At 38.5% G+C, this 14,507-nt stretch overlaps 1 protein-coding gene across 3 annotated transcripts in view; it reads left to right on the plus strand.

The window, feature by feature from the left end:
• The window catches only part of nol4lb (nucleolar protein 4-like b), a 106,467-nt gene extending 94,543 nt beyond the window's left edge, over positions 1–11,924 (plus strand). For 2 of the 3 annotated variants that reach the window (XM_066670574.1, XM_066670572.1), the window contains exons 9-12: positions 10–54; positions 1,241–1,360; positions 1,641–1,845; positions 4,640–11,924. In XM_066670574.1, coding sequence (XP_066526671.1) covers positions 10–54; positions 1,241–1,360; positions 1,641–1,845; positions 4,640–4,854 — 585 coding nt within the window. In that variant the 3' untranslated portion in view covers positions 4,855–11,924. The remainder of the gene's footprint in view (positions 1–9; positions 55–1,240; positions 1,361–1,640; positions 1,846–4,639) is intronic. The other variant, XM_066670573.1, reaches the window with a different exon arrangement.
• The last annotated feature ends 2,583 nt before the right edge of the window (positions 11,925–14,507 follow it).

A 14,507-nucleotide genomic window follows, 5' to 3' on the forward strand; every position in this document is an offset into this window, starting at 1 on the left:
CTTATCCAGGGTCGCAGTGAGTCCGGAGCCTTCCCTGGAATCATTGGGCTCAAGGCAGGAACACACCCTGGAGGGGACGCCAGTCCTTCACAGGGCAACACACACACACACACACACCTATGGAAAATTTTTTTTTTTTTGTATATACGTACACCCAGAGGAAACCTGCCTGTATAATAATAATAATAATAATAATAATATTAAAAATAATATTAATGAATAATAGAATTTATATAATGCCTTTCTATTACTCAGGGCTGCTTAACAATACGGCAAGTACAGAGAAAAAACACCAAGACAAACAAAAACACAGCCACACAGAAACTATGGAACAGTATAGTGAAGCAGAAGTTGCAAACACCTATTTCTGTAATGCTTTGGGGGTGCATCAGTGTTCAAGGCATTTGTGACCTGCCTATGTAGAAAGGTAACACTGACAGTGGGGGTGTATATTGGAATTTACAGGAGACATATGCCGCTATCAAGACAAACAATTTCTTCCAACTGTTATTTCAGTGAGACAGTGCAAGGTAATATTCTGCATATTCTAGAAGTGTGTGGCTCCATAGATATTTGCTTGAATGATCTGCTTGCTGTCTACATCTGTCTCCTGTTGAAAATGTTTGCCACATCATAAAGAGGAGGAACAGACAATGATGACCACAGTGTTTTGAGCAGCTGATTTGAGAACTTATATCAAGCAAGAACGGGCAAAAAAGTCCATTTGCAAAGCTGCAGCAATTAGCATCCTCAGTTCCCAAACTAACAAAGTGTTAAAGTAATGTGATGTCACACATTTGAAAACTTGCCTCTGTCCCAACTCTTTTATGTTTATATTTACAAAATAATATCAAGTTGTTCAATAAAAACATTAGAAATCTTTTTAATATTGTGTTAAATAGTATTTCAAGAGAACTGACAAATTGTATTTTTTTTTAATTTATTTTTTTTTATCAATTTTACCAAATGTCTCATCTCTACTTCACCACAAATGGTATTTGTATATTTTGCTGTAGTTACCTGCAATTACTTACATTGTAGTGACCCCTTGTGGCCATTGTAACATCATGTAATTATTCCCCCAAAACAGTTAATTATTTCATTTACTGCTCTACTGACAGAATTACTTGAAATTAATGTGTGAAAAGGATTTTTTTGTCTTTATTGTTTTAAAGACGTTCTGTAATTGTTAAACATGTCTGTGTTAAACTGTAATTGTTAAATCTCTGAATGTTATTAGACTCGGCCCACGCCACCACACTTGACCTCAGCCATGGCAGAGAATATTCTGGCTGCTGCCTGTGAGAGCGAAACACGAAATGCTGCCAAGAGGATGCGGATGGACGTCTACCAAACACACGTCAGTATCTTTGAGGGTAGAAGGGGGCTTTATCTGAGACCAGTGATTTTTATCCTGTTGCCAGAGATCCCATGCTCTGTTCAATTTTTCTTTTCCTGCTCAAATACATGGATACTTAAAGCATTGATAAAGTGTTTTTCAGCTCGATCAAATGTCTTATATTTGAAAAATGCAGCTGTGCTGAACATAGAAGTTCAAAGGCTTTTACTTTTTTTTTCTTTCTTTCTTTCTTCTTTCTCTGACTCTCTCACTCTCCGTCTGTCTGTGGTCTGTGTTTCAGGAGGACCAAATAGCTCTGGATAAGGCTATTTCTCGTGAGCCCATGCCCCTGACCCACTCTGCATATTCTCTAGCAGCTTCAGCCTACTCCCAGGACCAGCTGTATATCAATGGAGGCCTTGGCTACACATACCGTGCGTACAGCAGCCTGGGAGGCAGTTTGCAGCACCCTGTGTCTCTAACCACTCCTTCAGCTCAGAGCAATGGTGAGCAAAATCCCGAGTCATGTTACTAGGAGGAAGAACAAGATTTTGCAGTCGGATTAAATCACTACGAAACAATTATGCAGTAAGAAAAGAAAACAATTTAAAAAGCAACCAAAGACACAGATTGTGCATAATTAGTGGTATGAGCAAATCTCTCTGATGTGAGATGTGTGTATCTTATGTGTAATTGTGGACAGAAGTTGTGATAAGTTCCATTCAGACAACATTCCATCAATCACTCAGGGACACTGCTAATAAGCAATCGTCAATGCCTGAAAAATACAAGCGATACAAACCTCAAGTAACGTGGTGTATTATACTTCAACAGCTTATGTGCAACTTCAGCTTTAACAGTTTTCCTGAATATAATGGTTCAATTATTTTTTTTTAAGAGAAATGCAAAATTAAGCTTGCTATTTACAAATTGTTAAATGGAAATTATTTTTTAAAAAGTCATTTAAAAAAAAAAGAAGTTGTAATTGAGGATTGTTTATAAATATGAAAAAAAAAAAAAGATCAAGATTTTATTTTTTTTGCAATATCACCCATCTCTAACTGGAACCACTGCACTTGAACTTAATTTCACCATGATCAGTGCCAAATGTGGGCTTCAAGGTTTTAATATCCCCCAAAACTGGGCTGTAGCAGTGAAACTGCGTTATTTTGAGTGCTGGATATTTGGGATTGAGTTTGAATGGTATATGTAATCACAACTAATCATCAAATATCAGTACCTGGCCTCATGTATGCTGTCATGACTGAATGCCATGGAATGGTCTGTCAAACTCAGTTGAAGTTTATACTAGCTTTTAATTGAGTTTCTAGTAGTTCTCAGTTGTCATGCCCAGCAGACGGTTCATATTTTTCACTCACCCTGAACTCCCAGTACACCTGTAACGGGTATTCAGTGTACTTAATGAGTTGGGTTTTTGTGTGTGTGTGTGTGTGTGTGTTAGAAGCTGAGATAAAGCTAAATGTGCACCGTTTGCTTGGCCCCCGAGGACTAGGTTAAGAAACACTGCTGTAGATCTTGAAAGCTCTTTGGATAATTGGAACATCTCTTCCTTGAGTCGATTCTATTTATATTCACTGCACCCTTAAGCGCGCAAAGAGGATCATTTTAGATTCCTCTTATCCAGCTTTGCCATCTTTTTTGGCTCATTCCTTTGGGGAAGTGTGACAGTTCATTAAACCTAAGAAAATTCACTTCAGGAATAGCTTGCATTTTCAAAATGAAAGTCGTTAAACTTGCATTTTGGTTTCTTAATTTCTCATAATGATGAAAATAGGATGTAATTTAGATTTTACTTTGTGTTTAAGATGCTGCCTGATCAAATATGCGCTGTAGCCCGTTGTAAAGCAAGGAGTTTGGTGTTTGTTTGTATTGGTTGGAATTTTTGTTTTATCAGGAGATTAGTCTGTATTTGAGTTTTGGCAGTTGAATGTGATTTGTAGAAATGAGTTCACTCACTCTTGTTTAACATCTGGCTAAAAATCATGTCTAACAATTTCATGAAGTGGTTTAGAGCGCATATTTAAATTAGTGCTGTCAAAATGAAAGCGTTTAACACAAATTTTTTGCCAAAATTTGCCACAACCTCCCAAAATTCCAAAATTCACTGTTCTACAGAATGTAGTGACACATTAGTGGTTCAGCCTTAAGAAGGAACAATGCGATTAATCAGAATTAAGCAAAGTAAAGCAATTATTATTTAGTTAATATATATTTTTTAATTCATGGACAGCTCTAATTTAAATTTATTTTATATGCATTTTGGGTGCATTTACAGTACCAGTCAAAAGTTTGGACAAATCTTCTCATTAGTCATTGGTGGAATCGGGCTAATTACTGTAAAGAACTGTGTACCAGCCCAACCTCTGCACAACCCAAGTTATGGTCTGAAACACATTAAGAAGGCGAGCAGTCCTACAAATGAAATGATGAGGCCACAGCCATTCACTGAAAACCATTCCAGGTGACGACCTCATGAAGCTGATTGAGAGAACACCAAGACTGTGCAAAGCTTTCATCAAAGCAAAAGGTGGATACTTTGGAATCTAAAGAATAAAACATAATCTGGTTTGTTTAACATTTTTTTTGTTTACTACATAATTCCATATGTGTTCCTTCATAGTTTAAGTGTCTTCTACATTCATTTACAATGTGTTTCTCATACAATTGAATTTTGACTGGTACTGTACATTCACAATATTTGAAAAATGGCCAAAACAAAGGAAAACTCCATGAGTGGGAGTGTCTAAGCATTTCACTGGTACTGTACACCTATATTTATAGATGAATCAACTCTGTCTGGATATAGTCCTGACACTAAAGACACATGGAGTGACCAGGTATAAATGGTGTCAAATAATCACTTAAACATTATCCAATAAAAAAAAACATGACTGATTATGTTTGGGGGCGGCACGGTGGTGCAGCAGGTAGTGTCACAGTCACATGGGTTCGAGTCCCGCTTTGGGTGACTGTGAGGAGTTTGCTGTGTTCTCCTCGTGTCCGCTTGGGTTTCCTCTGGGTGTTCCGGTTTCCTCCAACCTCGGTAGGTAGATTGGCTACAGAAAAGTGTCCGTGTGTGTGTGTGTGTGTCACCCTGCGAGGAAGTGGTGTCCCCTCCAGTGTGTGTTCCTGCCTTGCCTCCAGTGATTCTGGGTAGGCGGCTCCGGACCCACTCCAACCCTGAACTGGATAAGCTGTTTCAGACAATGAATGAATGAATGATTGTTTGAAATATTCTTTCTAAGTAAGGAAATTAATTTGGACTCTGTCCTTCCACAGGGCCCACTGATCTCAGTATGAAGTCTCTGGCTTCTAACTCATCTACGTCGAGCAGCAGTAGTCTCGGACGTAGTGCAGGGGGCGGAACTTCTGCTCAGCTCAGCCATACAGAGGTGGCAGCGGTGCGTCAGTTGATCGCAGGCTACCGCGAATCAGCAGCCTTCTTACTGCGCTCAGCAGACGAGCTGGAGAACCTCATACTGCAACAGAACTGAACCGCACACACTCCCTCCTCTCATTCCGCTGTCAATCCTTTATCATACCATACTGTATCTCTCTTGCTCTTTCGCCTCTCTCTCTCTCTCTCTCTCTCTCATTCCATCTCATCTTGGATTTGCTGCCCTTGTCCTCCATACCTCAAAGTCATTGCCAACTAGGTCCTTCATCCCCAGACGCCTACAGATCTGAAGATATCAGGAGAGAGATCTCGATCATTGCATCACCATCATGTTAACATTTTTATATGAACTGGATGGAACTAGTGAGCAGAAAGAAAAGATGAGGAAAGAAGATTAATATAAGAGGGAGAGTGGACGGGATACTGCACTGGAGAAGAAGAGAACTGTGTACAGCTGTGTTGGCTGTATGTGTATGCTGATCCTGTGAATCATACACCCCTCCACCCCCGGTGCCCCAAGGCCTACTTACTAAAAGGCTCTTTAATCACTTTTTTGTTCTTCTTTAAACGTCCCCCTTTGCTTTTCAGGGCAATTGATTTCTTTTGTTTTGATTGTTTTCTTTTGTTCTTAACCTGCTTACAAGGAGGCATTATGCTGTGCCAATACTCTGGTTAAGCACTAACTAAATGAAGACACTTTTTTTCTTGAGTTGAGGCTAAGGAAGATGCCTGGAAAAAAGACAATGATTAAGAAAATGGAAGGAAAAGAAACAAAAAAGAGAAAGAGACATTAGCATTCGCTGTAAATAAATGCGCTCTGTGTTCTGAAGCACTTTTTTTCCACTCGCTCTGACCTCTCCTCCCCTAACGACTCTTTTTGCTGTGGGGAGAAAATTGTGTAACTTATGCATATGAATATACAGGTGGAGCTCACCTGGAAATACCTCAGCCTGTCTGAAAACCCCATCCTTGTGTGTCCCAGCCCCTTACTGTGTTTTTTTGTTTTTTTGATTTTGTGAGTCCCAAAGGGAGAAAATCGCTTCTTCTCCTTCGCTACCTTATTTGTCCAGTGCCTCACCAAGACCTGCAGGAGGCAGTACATACAGGGAGTGAGATTTGTTTGTTTCTCTGGTTATTTAATTGACTGTTTTATTTTTAGCTCCTATAACATGATGTACATATTGAAATCTGAAAGTATTGATTACAAAAGTACACTGGAAATACACTGGAATCAAATGATTAGAACTTAATGAAGTGTTTTGATGAGGTAAATATCTCCTCTTTCATTATAAGGTCTTTTTGGGCCTGTACACCTGCCGTAGCCCTTCTTTGAGGCATTTCATCTCTGGATGCCAACTCTCCACTCCACTTCCTTTCCTACAGGTCACCTCTTTGTCTCTCTTGTTTTGTTTTTTTTTTTTGTTTTTAATATGCCCTTCAGCCTCTCCTCTTCAGCTCCTCCCTCTTCCATGCCCTGTTTTAGAGCAGTGGAGGGAGGGAGGTAGAGACATGGAGGAAAGATCTGTTTAGTCTTTTTATCTGTTGACTATTCTAAAAGGCCATTAATTCACTCTGCTGCTAAAGGACTTGGACTTTACGCCACAGACCTGAAACCTCAAGCCTCCTGCACAACCAGAGCACCTCAAAGATGAAAAAATGACAAAAATGCAAAAAAGGAACCTGAACTGGAATATAAAAAAGTGGAAAACTGTATCAATTTGAAACCTTATTAGAAACAAATACTGCCGTCTGAATTTCAAAGCATTTTACATTTGTCTGTAATCTTTCTCTGAGGGCTGTTCTTTATTTGCAATTGCATCTCTTTTTCTTTTTCTTTTTGCTTCAGTCTGTGCTTAACTTCAGAGATCAGTAGGGATGAGTTTTCATCCGCTCACACGCACATACAACTTGAAGAATCTTTTCTGTCTCACCTGTGCAGTCTCTGGGAAACTGACATTAGAGGATGAGAATAGAAAATGCAAGCTGTTATTGAGTTAGTGAGGCAGGCTTGACTGGAGTGTCACTGTAATATTGCTCCTCTTTGCACACTGAGGCAGTGCTGGTCTGCTACTGTGGAGCTCCTTTATTTAAAAAGCTCAAGGTTGCACTGCAAGTGAGGAACAAGAAAAAAAAGAATATCGCAATGCAAAAGATAATCAAAAGCGTTATTCGTCCTAAAGGAGAGTGAGAGAAATCGAGAGGTGGGAAACTACCAAGATCCAATTATGAGAGTTCCAGAATGAAGCGCACTGCTACTCTGTCAGTGTGGGTGTGATCTGTCTCTGTTAACCCTTATGCTATGAACCTTAAGGTTTATTCATCTTAAAACTAAAGTAAATATCTGGGGTTAAATTTGTGCCTAGAGAGTATGTGTGCGTGCGCGTGCACATATGGAAAGTGATATTAACACCCCTCAGGAAGCAGATATAGCAAAAGACCTAAAAGAGGGAGGAAAAAAAAGTTAATTGAACTACAATGCTTTGCAAATGTCTGAGACCACTTTTGTTTTCTACATTTTCCATTAAATCTAAAGGTGGCCTAAGGTCGCCCATTACAGCTTCCATTTTCTGGACATTTACCTTTTTTTAGATTTGAAAAAAAAAAAATCTGAAATGTTTCAGAATCTCCCAATTTTAGTTATAATATTTGGTTGTCGTTATTTGGATTGTGAGCAGCAGAAAAAGCACTTACACGATTGTTTTCATTTATAAAACGTCTGTGAAATATGTTAAGAGTTATATTTCAGTGTTCTATTGCATTTCCCCATATTCTTTTTCTCAGTAACAGCTTCCTGACACTTAAACTTACCTTCCACCCCTTACTGCAAGTTTTCACAGATTTACTCAAGTTCAAAGTATAATTTATTGTTTAATGTTTGCTAGGAGTCCCTTACTTCATGTCTTTAAATAGTTTCTCTATGTTAGCATAGATTTTTTTTTCTCACTGGAAATTAATTTAAAAAAAGAGTGGTCTCTGACTTTTGTACAGTACTTTATAAGCAGCTCCTGTATGATTGGACTGATATTGTTGACACTTCAGTGGGTATATGGTATACCCTTTTTGTCCCTATACTGAATTCATCCTGGGTGTTAAAATAACCTGTGTTTATTTAGCTAATGAAATGTTAGCAGTGTGCAGACTTCAGCTTTACATTGCTCCACAGTATATTAAGAATTACTTTATTGGTGGGCAATTCCCGATTCACTATTCAACCATGGGATGAGATTTATGTGAATGATCTTGGTAGAGCAGTGCCACTGATATCTCTCTCTCTCCCCCAATCTGTGAAATTACTGATTAATCATTGAATAGATGCGTGGCAGGTATGGTGACAAGGATAAAGAAATATGCAAAAATGACCAGTCCTCTCCTCACTGTGCTTATGTTAGGTTCCTTTCTAATATTGCTCTTGTTTTAGTGGATCCATCCCTCTGGCTCTTTAACATGTACCTCTATTTGTTGTTGTTGTTTTTTCCTTTCTTTCTTGCTCTCCCTTTTACTCTCAAAATTTCCTGTCTTTATTCTGTCAGCTCTACACACTTAATGGTTGCTAAAATGTTCTTTTTTTTTTCTTCTGCAATTTCATCTCATTTATGAATCCTGTTTAAATAATCATCCGTTTAAAGGCTCTTTTGGGTACCATCAGTGGTACCTCAATGGCTTCATTACAAACGGCCCTTTCTGCCGCCTGTTTTTAAGAGTGTAGAGACTGGTAGATATATGTAGTCCCAGTAAGAGTGCTGATCTCTTGCTCTCTTCTCTCATCCTGGCTTTCTCTCTATGCTCTGGGTCAGAGCAAGTGGGGGATGGGTCTCACCGCTCATTAAAATGACCTGTGTCGATCGCTGCTGAATTTATACTAACCTCACATACTTCTACCAACCTCACACGCCACTGAGCTCGGCTAAAGGTTCTTGAAAAAATTGAGATTGTGACAGTTATGCATTTGTAATATAGACAGGGGACTGCTAATGTCATTTGTGGAGAGGTTGTAAGATCATCGAGGAAAAAGAGGCTCTTGCTAAAAGCTCCTAAACCACTCAACAAGCTTCTGTGAGGACTGCTCTCTCCAGCTCATGGACAGCTACTTTTTATTGATACAAACTGTATAAAAAAAAGAAGAAAAAACAAACAAAAAACAAGGCAAATGACAATCTTGGAAGGTGTAATTAATTCGCTGTTTGTTTTTCCCTTCTCTGTGTTCTCCGTGTGCAGCTATTGTTTACAGTGCGTATGGAAGAGTGTGGGGTATTTTAGCCATAATCAGAGCATCTCTCGGCGTCTCGGACGTCCAACCCTTCTCACTACCTGCAGAGGACTCCTAGCAGCCCTCTGTCGACAGCTTTTTATCTGATTTCTATTTTTTATTATAATTCTCATGATTCCCGTTCTTTTTTTAAATTCCTTTTTGTATTACGAGTAAGTGGTCTTTTCAGAAATATTTTGTAAAACACCAACATCCCAAGTGAAGTTATCCTCTATGCCTATACATTCCAACAAAGGATGTCAATATTAAAGCAGTTGACCAGACCCAAGTCACCAGGCACTAGAGACACACTGAGGACAGCCTACTCCAATGCTTTCTGTGGACTAAGCCTAGTTTTTAGTTCCCTAGGTTTAGTCTTGAAATCTCACCAGATATTTTAAAGCTTGAAGGAGCGCGCCAACCCACCATAACATTATGACCACCTCCGTTGTTTCTACCCTCACGGTTCATTCTCTCAGCTCCACTTGGTGGTCTATTTTCAGTTCAGGAACAACACAGAGGGGTTTAAAAACTCAAGGGGTCCTCCTGTGTCTGATCCACTTAAATCAGTGCAACACACTACCACCATGTCAGTGTCACTGCAGCACTGAGAATGACCCCCCACCCAAATAATACCTGCTCTTTGCGGATCCTGACTTTTGAAGAACAGGGTGAAAGGAGTAAACAAGGTATACAGAGCAAGACATGGACTACATTCTGTGATGGGTGAACATTGGTAGTTCTACAATCTGGTCAGTGAAATAAGGAGGTGGCCATATTGTTATGGGTGATTGGTGTGTGTTTTGTGTAAATGCCCTTGGGTGTTGAAGTAAAATAATTTTTATCTAAATATTTAAATTTCCCTATGTTAATTTTCTTGTATAAAAATACTATAGCCTCAACATTATCTCATATCACAATATAGCATCCATTATTTATTTAGATGCATCCATGAAAGAGGAAAAATTTGCTTGGTTTCAGTTTTCTGCTGTGACTGTACTTTGCCTTGAAAAGCTGACAGTCATTCGCACTCCTGCTGATGGTTTGGGTTACAGATCCATAATGAGTGCAAATGGTTAAGCCTCAGATCTGTGCATATTTACGCTATTGATGAATAAATATGAATCTACAGAAGTAGATGGCCTTCAGGGCTTTGTTTATTTGGTGGGTGGAAATGTTTACCATATAGGACCAGGTCTTATCTCAATGTGGGCTGTCACGGTCATGTGACCTCTTAAAGGTACAATGACAACATGTACAGTGTATACACACAGTTTGATTCAAACTGTGCCTTCTGGTGTGACTGGTTACGGTAGCTGCTAATTTAAACACACTTAAAAAGGTATGTTTTTGGCCAGATGTATAGCTCAGCAAAAATATAAGGAGAAAAAAAACTTTTTATTTTTCTACCACAGTGGTGTACAGCTACAGTTGAATCATCTTGGTTCCCCTCCATGGTCTGTCTATATCATTTAGTGGTGCTTTTGTTCCCTAAATTTCTGGTTCTTCTGTTCTCCTGATTTACAATACCAGGAACTACTGAAGATCTGCTTTGGAGATGTACCTTATATACCAATGGGAAACACTCTTATTTCCTCTTCATTTTGGACTCAGTGGAAGTGTGATGTTTACATGTACAGATTTTTGAAATTCTCTTTTTGGTTGTTTTCACATTGTTTTATTAGATTCAAAGCAGTAAATTGTTTTTTTTTTCCCTCCTGTTCCCATGCATTGCTTAATTTAAACTGATTCCTTGTTTATTGAAGGGAAATGGGCCCGTGTCACATCGATTTCAACAGCACTAAGGCCAGCGCTGTCCTTGAATGAAACCTTCAATTCCTCTCTCAAACTGCTGACAGCAGAAAGTCAAAAAAAATGGATGCTCATTGTAAAACGATCCTCTTTTCTGACTACTAGCCTGGACACGGGTGTGCATTTCTTTTGTGATTAAAAGCCATTTACACGCCCTTCTCTGGGCTGACGTCAAGTATTAAATTACAAAAAACGAACTAAAAACCTCAGGTAAATGATTATTTATGTAATTGTTAGTCTTACTGGCAGCCCATTTCCCTCTTTAATTCCACATAAATTATATAAAATTCTTCTTTTTTATATTTATTGTGTTCTCTATAACAGTGGATACTTTTTCCCCCAGTACATGTGGCTAAATATGTTAATTCTTTAGAAAAGTGTTGACAAATATATATGTGAAGAAACAGACTTTAAAGAAAAAAAAGGAAAAAAAAAAGGACAAAAAATCCATTTCTGTTTGTTTAATGCGAAACAGCATGGGTGGCTCCTAACATATCACTTTTATTAATGAAAACCAATGATTTGAAAGGAAGATTTCTCCAGTGGCATGTCACTGCTGAGGTAAAATGTCTTCAAACATGACATTGTGACTTTTTTTTCCCCCTCCCAAGCTGTACGTCACAAAGCTAAATATGCTAATAAAATCGTGTGCTATATATCAAAGCCAGTGAAAGTGTTTCATTTGTTCAACAGGGTCAAGCTTTAGAAGGGGCGACTGCTGTCAGTTCCCATGTAATATTCTTCAGTGTTGGGTGGGAGGGTCAAAGGGCAGGCTTGCATATTCTATACTTTTTAATGTGTCTAGCATTTTTGACTTTGCAGAATCCTTTTCTTTGTTCTTTAGGCACACCTTAAAGCAGCAATTATATCTCTGTTTTTGTCATACAGTATTCTGTAGTCCAGTAACATATCCCCACATCAGATTAAATAATTTTCTTTTTTCATTTCATTGTTATTTAAAAGTTTCTCTACAGTACGCAGTGTGTATTAATGCAAATATATTACACAACAATTGGGAATCTCTTTAGAATCCACTTGTCTGGATTTTTTTGATGAATTTTATGACACTCCAAGTTTTTTGATGATTTCAGCTAAAGGATCCAAACTCAGATTTAGATAAGGAGTGTCTTTGCTGACACCAGCTTTTAGGTTGTTGTATTCCTTATCTGTTGAGAAAAAGTTTGCAATCCTTCTTTTAAGAGAGAACTTTCATTTGACACCACATACCAAACACTGACCTAAAAACAATTTTCCCCACTTTCTAGACACAGCAGAAGATGATTTTCCTAGTCTTTATGCTAGACACATCTCTAGCACTGCTGTAGAATGTAGGTAATCATTTAAAAAATTAATACATAAAAAAAAAAAAATTACATATTATCCTTCCTGTTTTAGGTTTCCTTTAGCCTCGTGTGTACAGTCATCATATACTGCTGAAAGCATAGATATAGTAAGAATACACTACCTTAATTTAACCTATATTCAGGTACTAATTTGCACATTTGTACACATTTATAAAATAAGGATACATTGCATGTACAGAGAAATATGCCTGCAACATTACAATTAAAATAAAAATAAATAAATGAGTGAAAGCATCTTCTTTTGCATCTTTGTCATTCATTCATTGTCTGTAACTGCTTGTCCAGTTCTGAGTCATGGTGGGTCCTCAGCCTACCCGGAGTCACTGGGGCGCAAGGCAGGAACACACCCTGGAGTGGGTGCCAGTCCTTCACAGGGCGACACATACTCACCTTTGAGTTGCCAATCCACCCACGTTTGGACCGACGTTGAGACAGGCAGAACACACCAAACTCCTCACAGACAGTCACCGGGAGCAAGACTTGAACCCACAACCTCCGGGTCCCTGGAGCTGTGTGACCACGACACTACCTGCTGCACCACCGTGTGACTCAAAACTTTGTCATGTAGAGACCTAATCATAGCTAACTAAAGATACAATTTTTGTTGCAGTTTGCTCGACATACAGTAGTTCTCTGCTTCATAAAGAGCCATATGAGACTGGACTGCAGGCCAGTCAAGAAAACACTCTATCTATGAAGCTACACACGTAGCATACGCAAAATGAGGCCAGGAATTGCTCTCACAGAAGTAAGTATGGACTTACTAGAGGAACTTATTCAATTGATTGCAATAAGCAGCAGTAGTGCCTTCACACGTAACAACTCATACATCTGTTCAAATATAAATCTGCTCCAATCATCAGCTTCACTGGCCTCCGATTCACCGTCAGAGTCTAGTTTAGTGTTTACCAGCTCTGGGCTTGTGGTCAGTAACAAGAGCACAACAGATAACAACGATGGATAATTACAGTTATGAAAGTGGCTTGTATATAACTGTTAGGAAACAGAGGAGGATCTGAGGGTTAGTGAAAGTTTAGGCTGTGTGTGTATATATATATATAAATAGAAAACAAAAACACATTGGTGCAATTTGTTTATAATTACCTCTTTACTGTAATTTCACAAGCCCAGGGTATATTCCCGCCTTGCGCCCAATGATTCCAGGTAGGCTCTGGACCCACCAGGACCCTGAACTGGATAAGAGGTTACAGATAATGAATGAATGAATGTAATTTCACAAATGTTGTACCACATCATTATAAATGCAGCATTTTACTGTCTTATTTACATAGCTATCAGCTTATAGCTAGCTAATATTTTGGTTAGAGGGTTGGCTTTGATTAAGAAAATATGTCCCCCCAATATTAAACTCACTCCTACGCCCTTGTATAAAACATTGGGTGTAAAAGTACTACAATCAGCAAACTTCAGTGTTCTTGCCATCATTTTCCTGTGCACAGCTGATGAAACCAAATTATTCCACATCTCTTCACAGTCTTGAATGATTCAAATGATGAATGACACACTCTGGTAAATAGGTAAATTGATAAAAACTGGCCCCTCTGTCAAGCACATACTGGATCTGTAGGACATGCTGTACCTCTCTGCTTGTAAACCTCTGAATTTCCATTAAACAGCCAATAACATCTTCATACTTCTCAAGGGTCGATACTAGACACAGACACACAGAGCAACAACCTGAACATTTACACCGTCCTTGAGGTGAGGGAGGGCAGAGGGATCATATGAGTTCAAAAATTCTGTAATTAATTAGCCAAAGGGTAATCTTTAATATTTCAACAGATCTTAATAAATTGTAAATCCTTGTTAAGTTCAAACAAAATCTTTTTTCACAGTGATGTGCAGTCTCACTGACCAATCACAAAACAGGTGTTTTTTTCTCACAGTCTGCTGGTATAGTCTTATTGCTTTCATTTCAAGAAATCAAATTAATTAGTCATTATTTTCATTTTTCCTGAAATACAGATTTTGAAGATCAGAAATAAAAAACTAGAAAAAAGAAAGAAATGCACCAAATAAAAAACGATATTAATGCAGTATTTCACCCAGTGCCCTATTTTCGGGTTTAGACTCAGATGGTCAGAAAATTGACAATTTATCTTGCAATGCCACCTGAGAGCTTGAAGATTACAAATATTTAACTGTGTTTTCTGACCGTGTCTTCCATTGACTAGATTCCTCTGGATTCTCAAAATCTTTTCACAGTATTTAGTAGATGATGAAAGATTCTTTGCAGTCATGTGCTGAGAAAGGCTCTTTTTGAACTGCTTGTCACTTGTGACCTTTGGCACAAAGTCATATGCTATA

Source organism: Hoplias malabaricus, chromosome 5 (genome assembly GCF_029633855.1).
Source record: "Hoplias malabaricus isolate fHopMal1 chromosome 5, fHopMal1.hap1, whole genome shotgun sequence".
NCBI classification, from domain to species: Eukaryota; Metazoa; Chordata; class Actinopteri; order Characiformes; family Erythrinidae; genus Hoplias; species Hoplias malabaricus.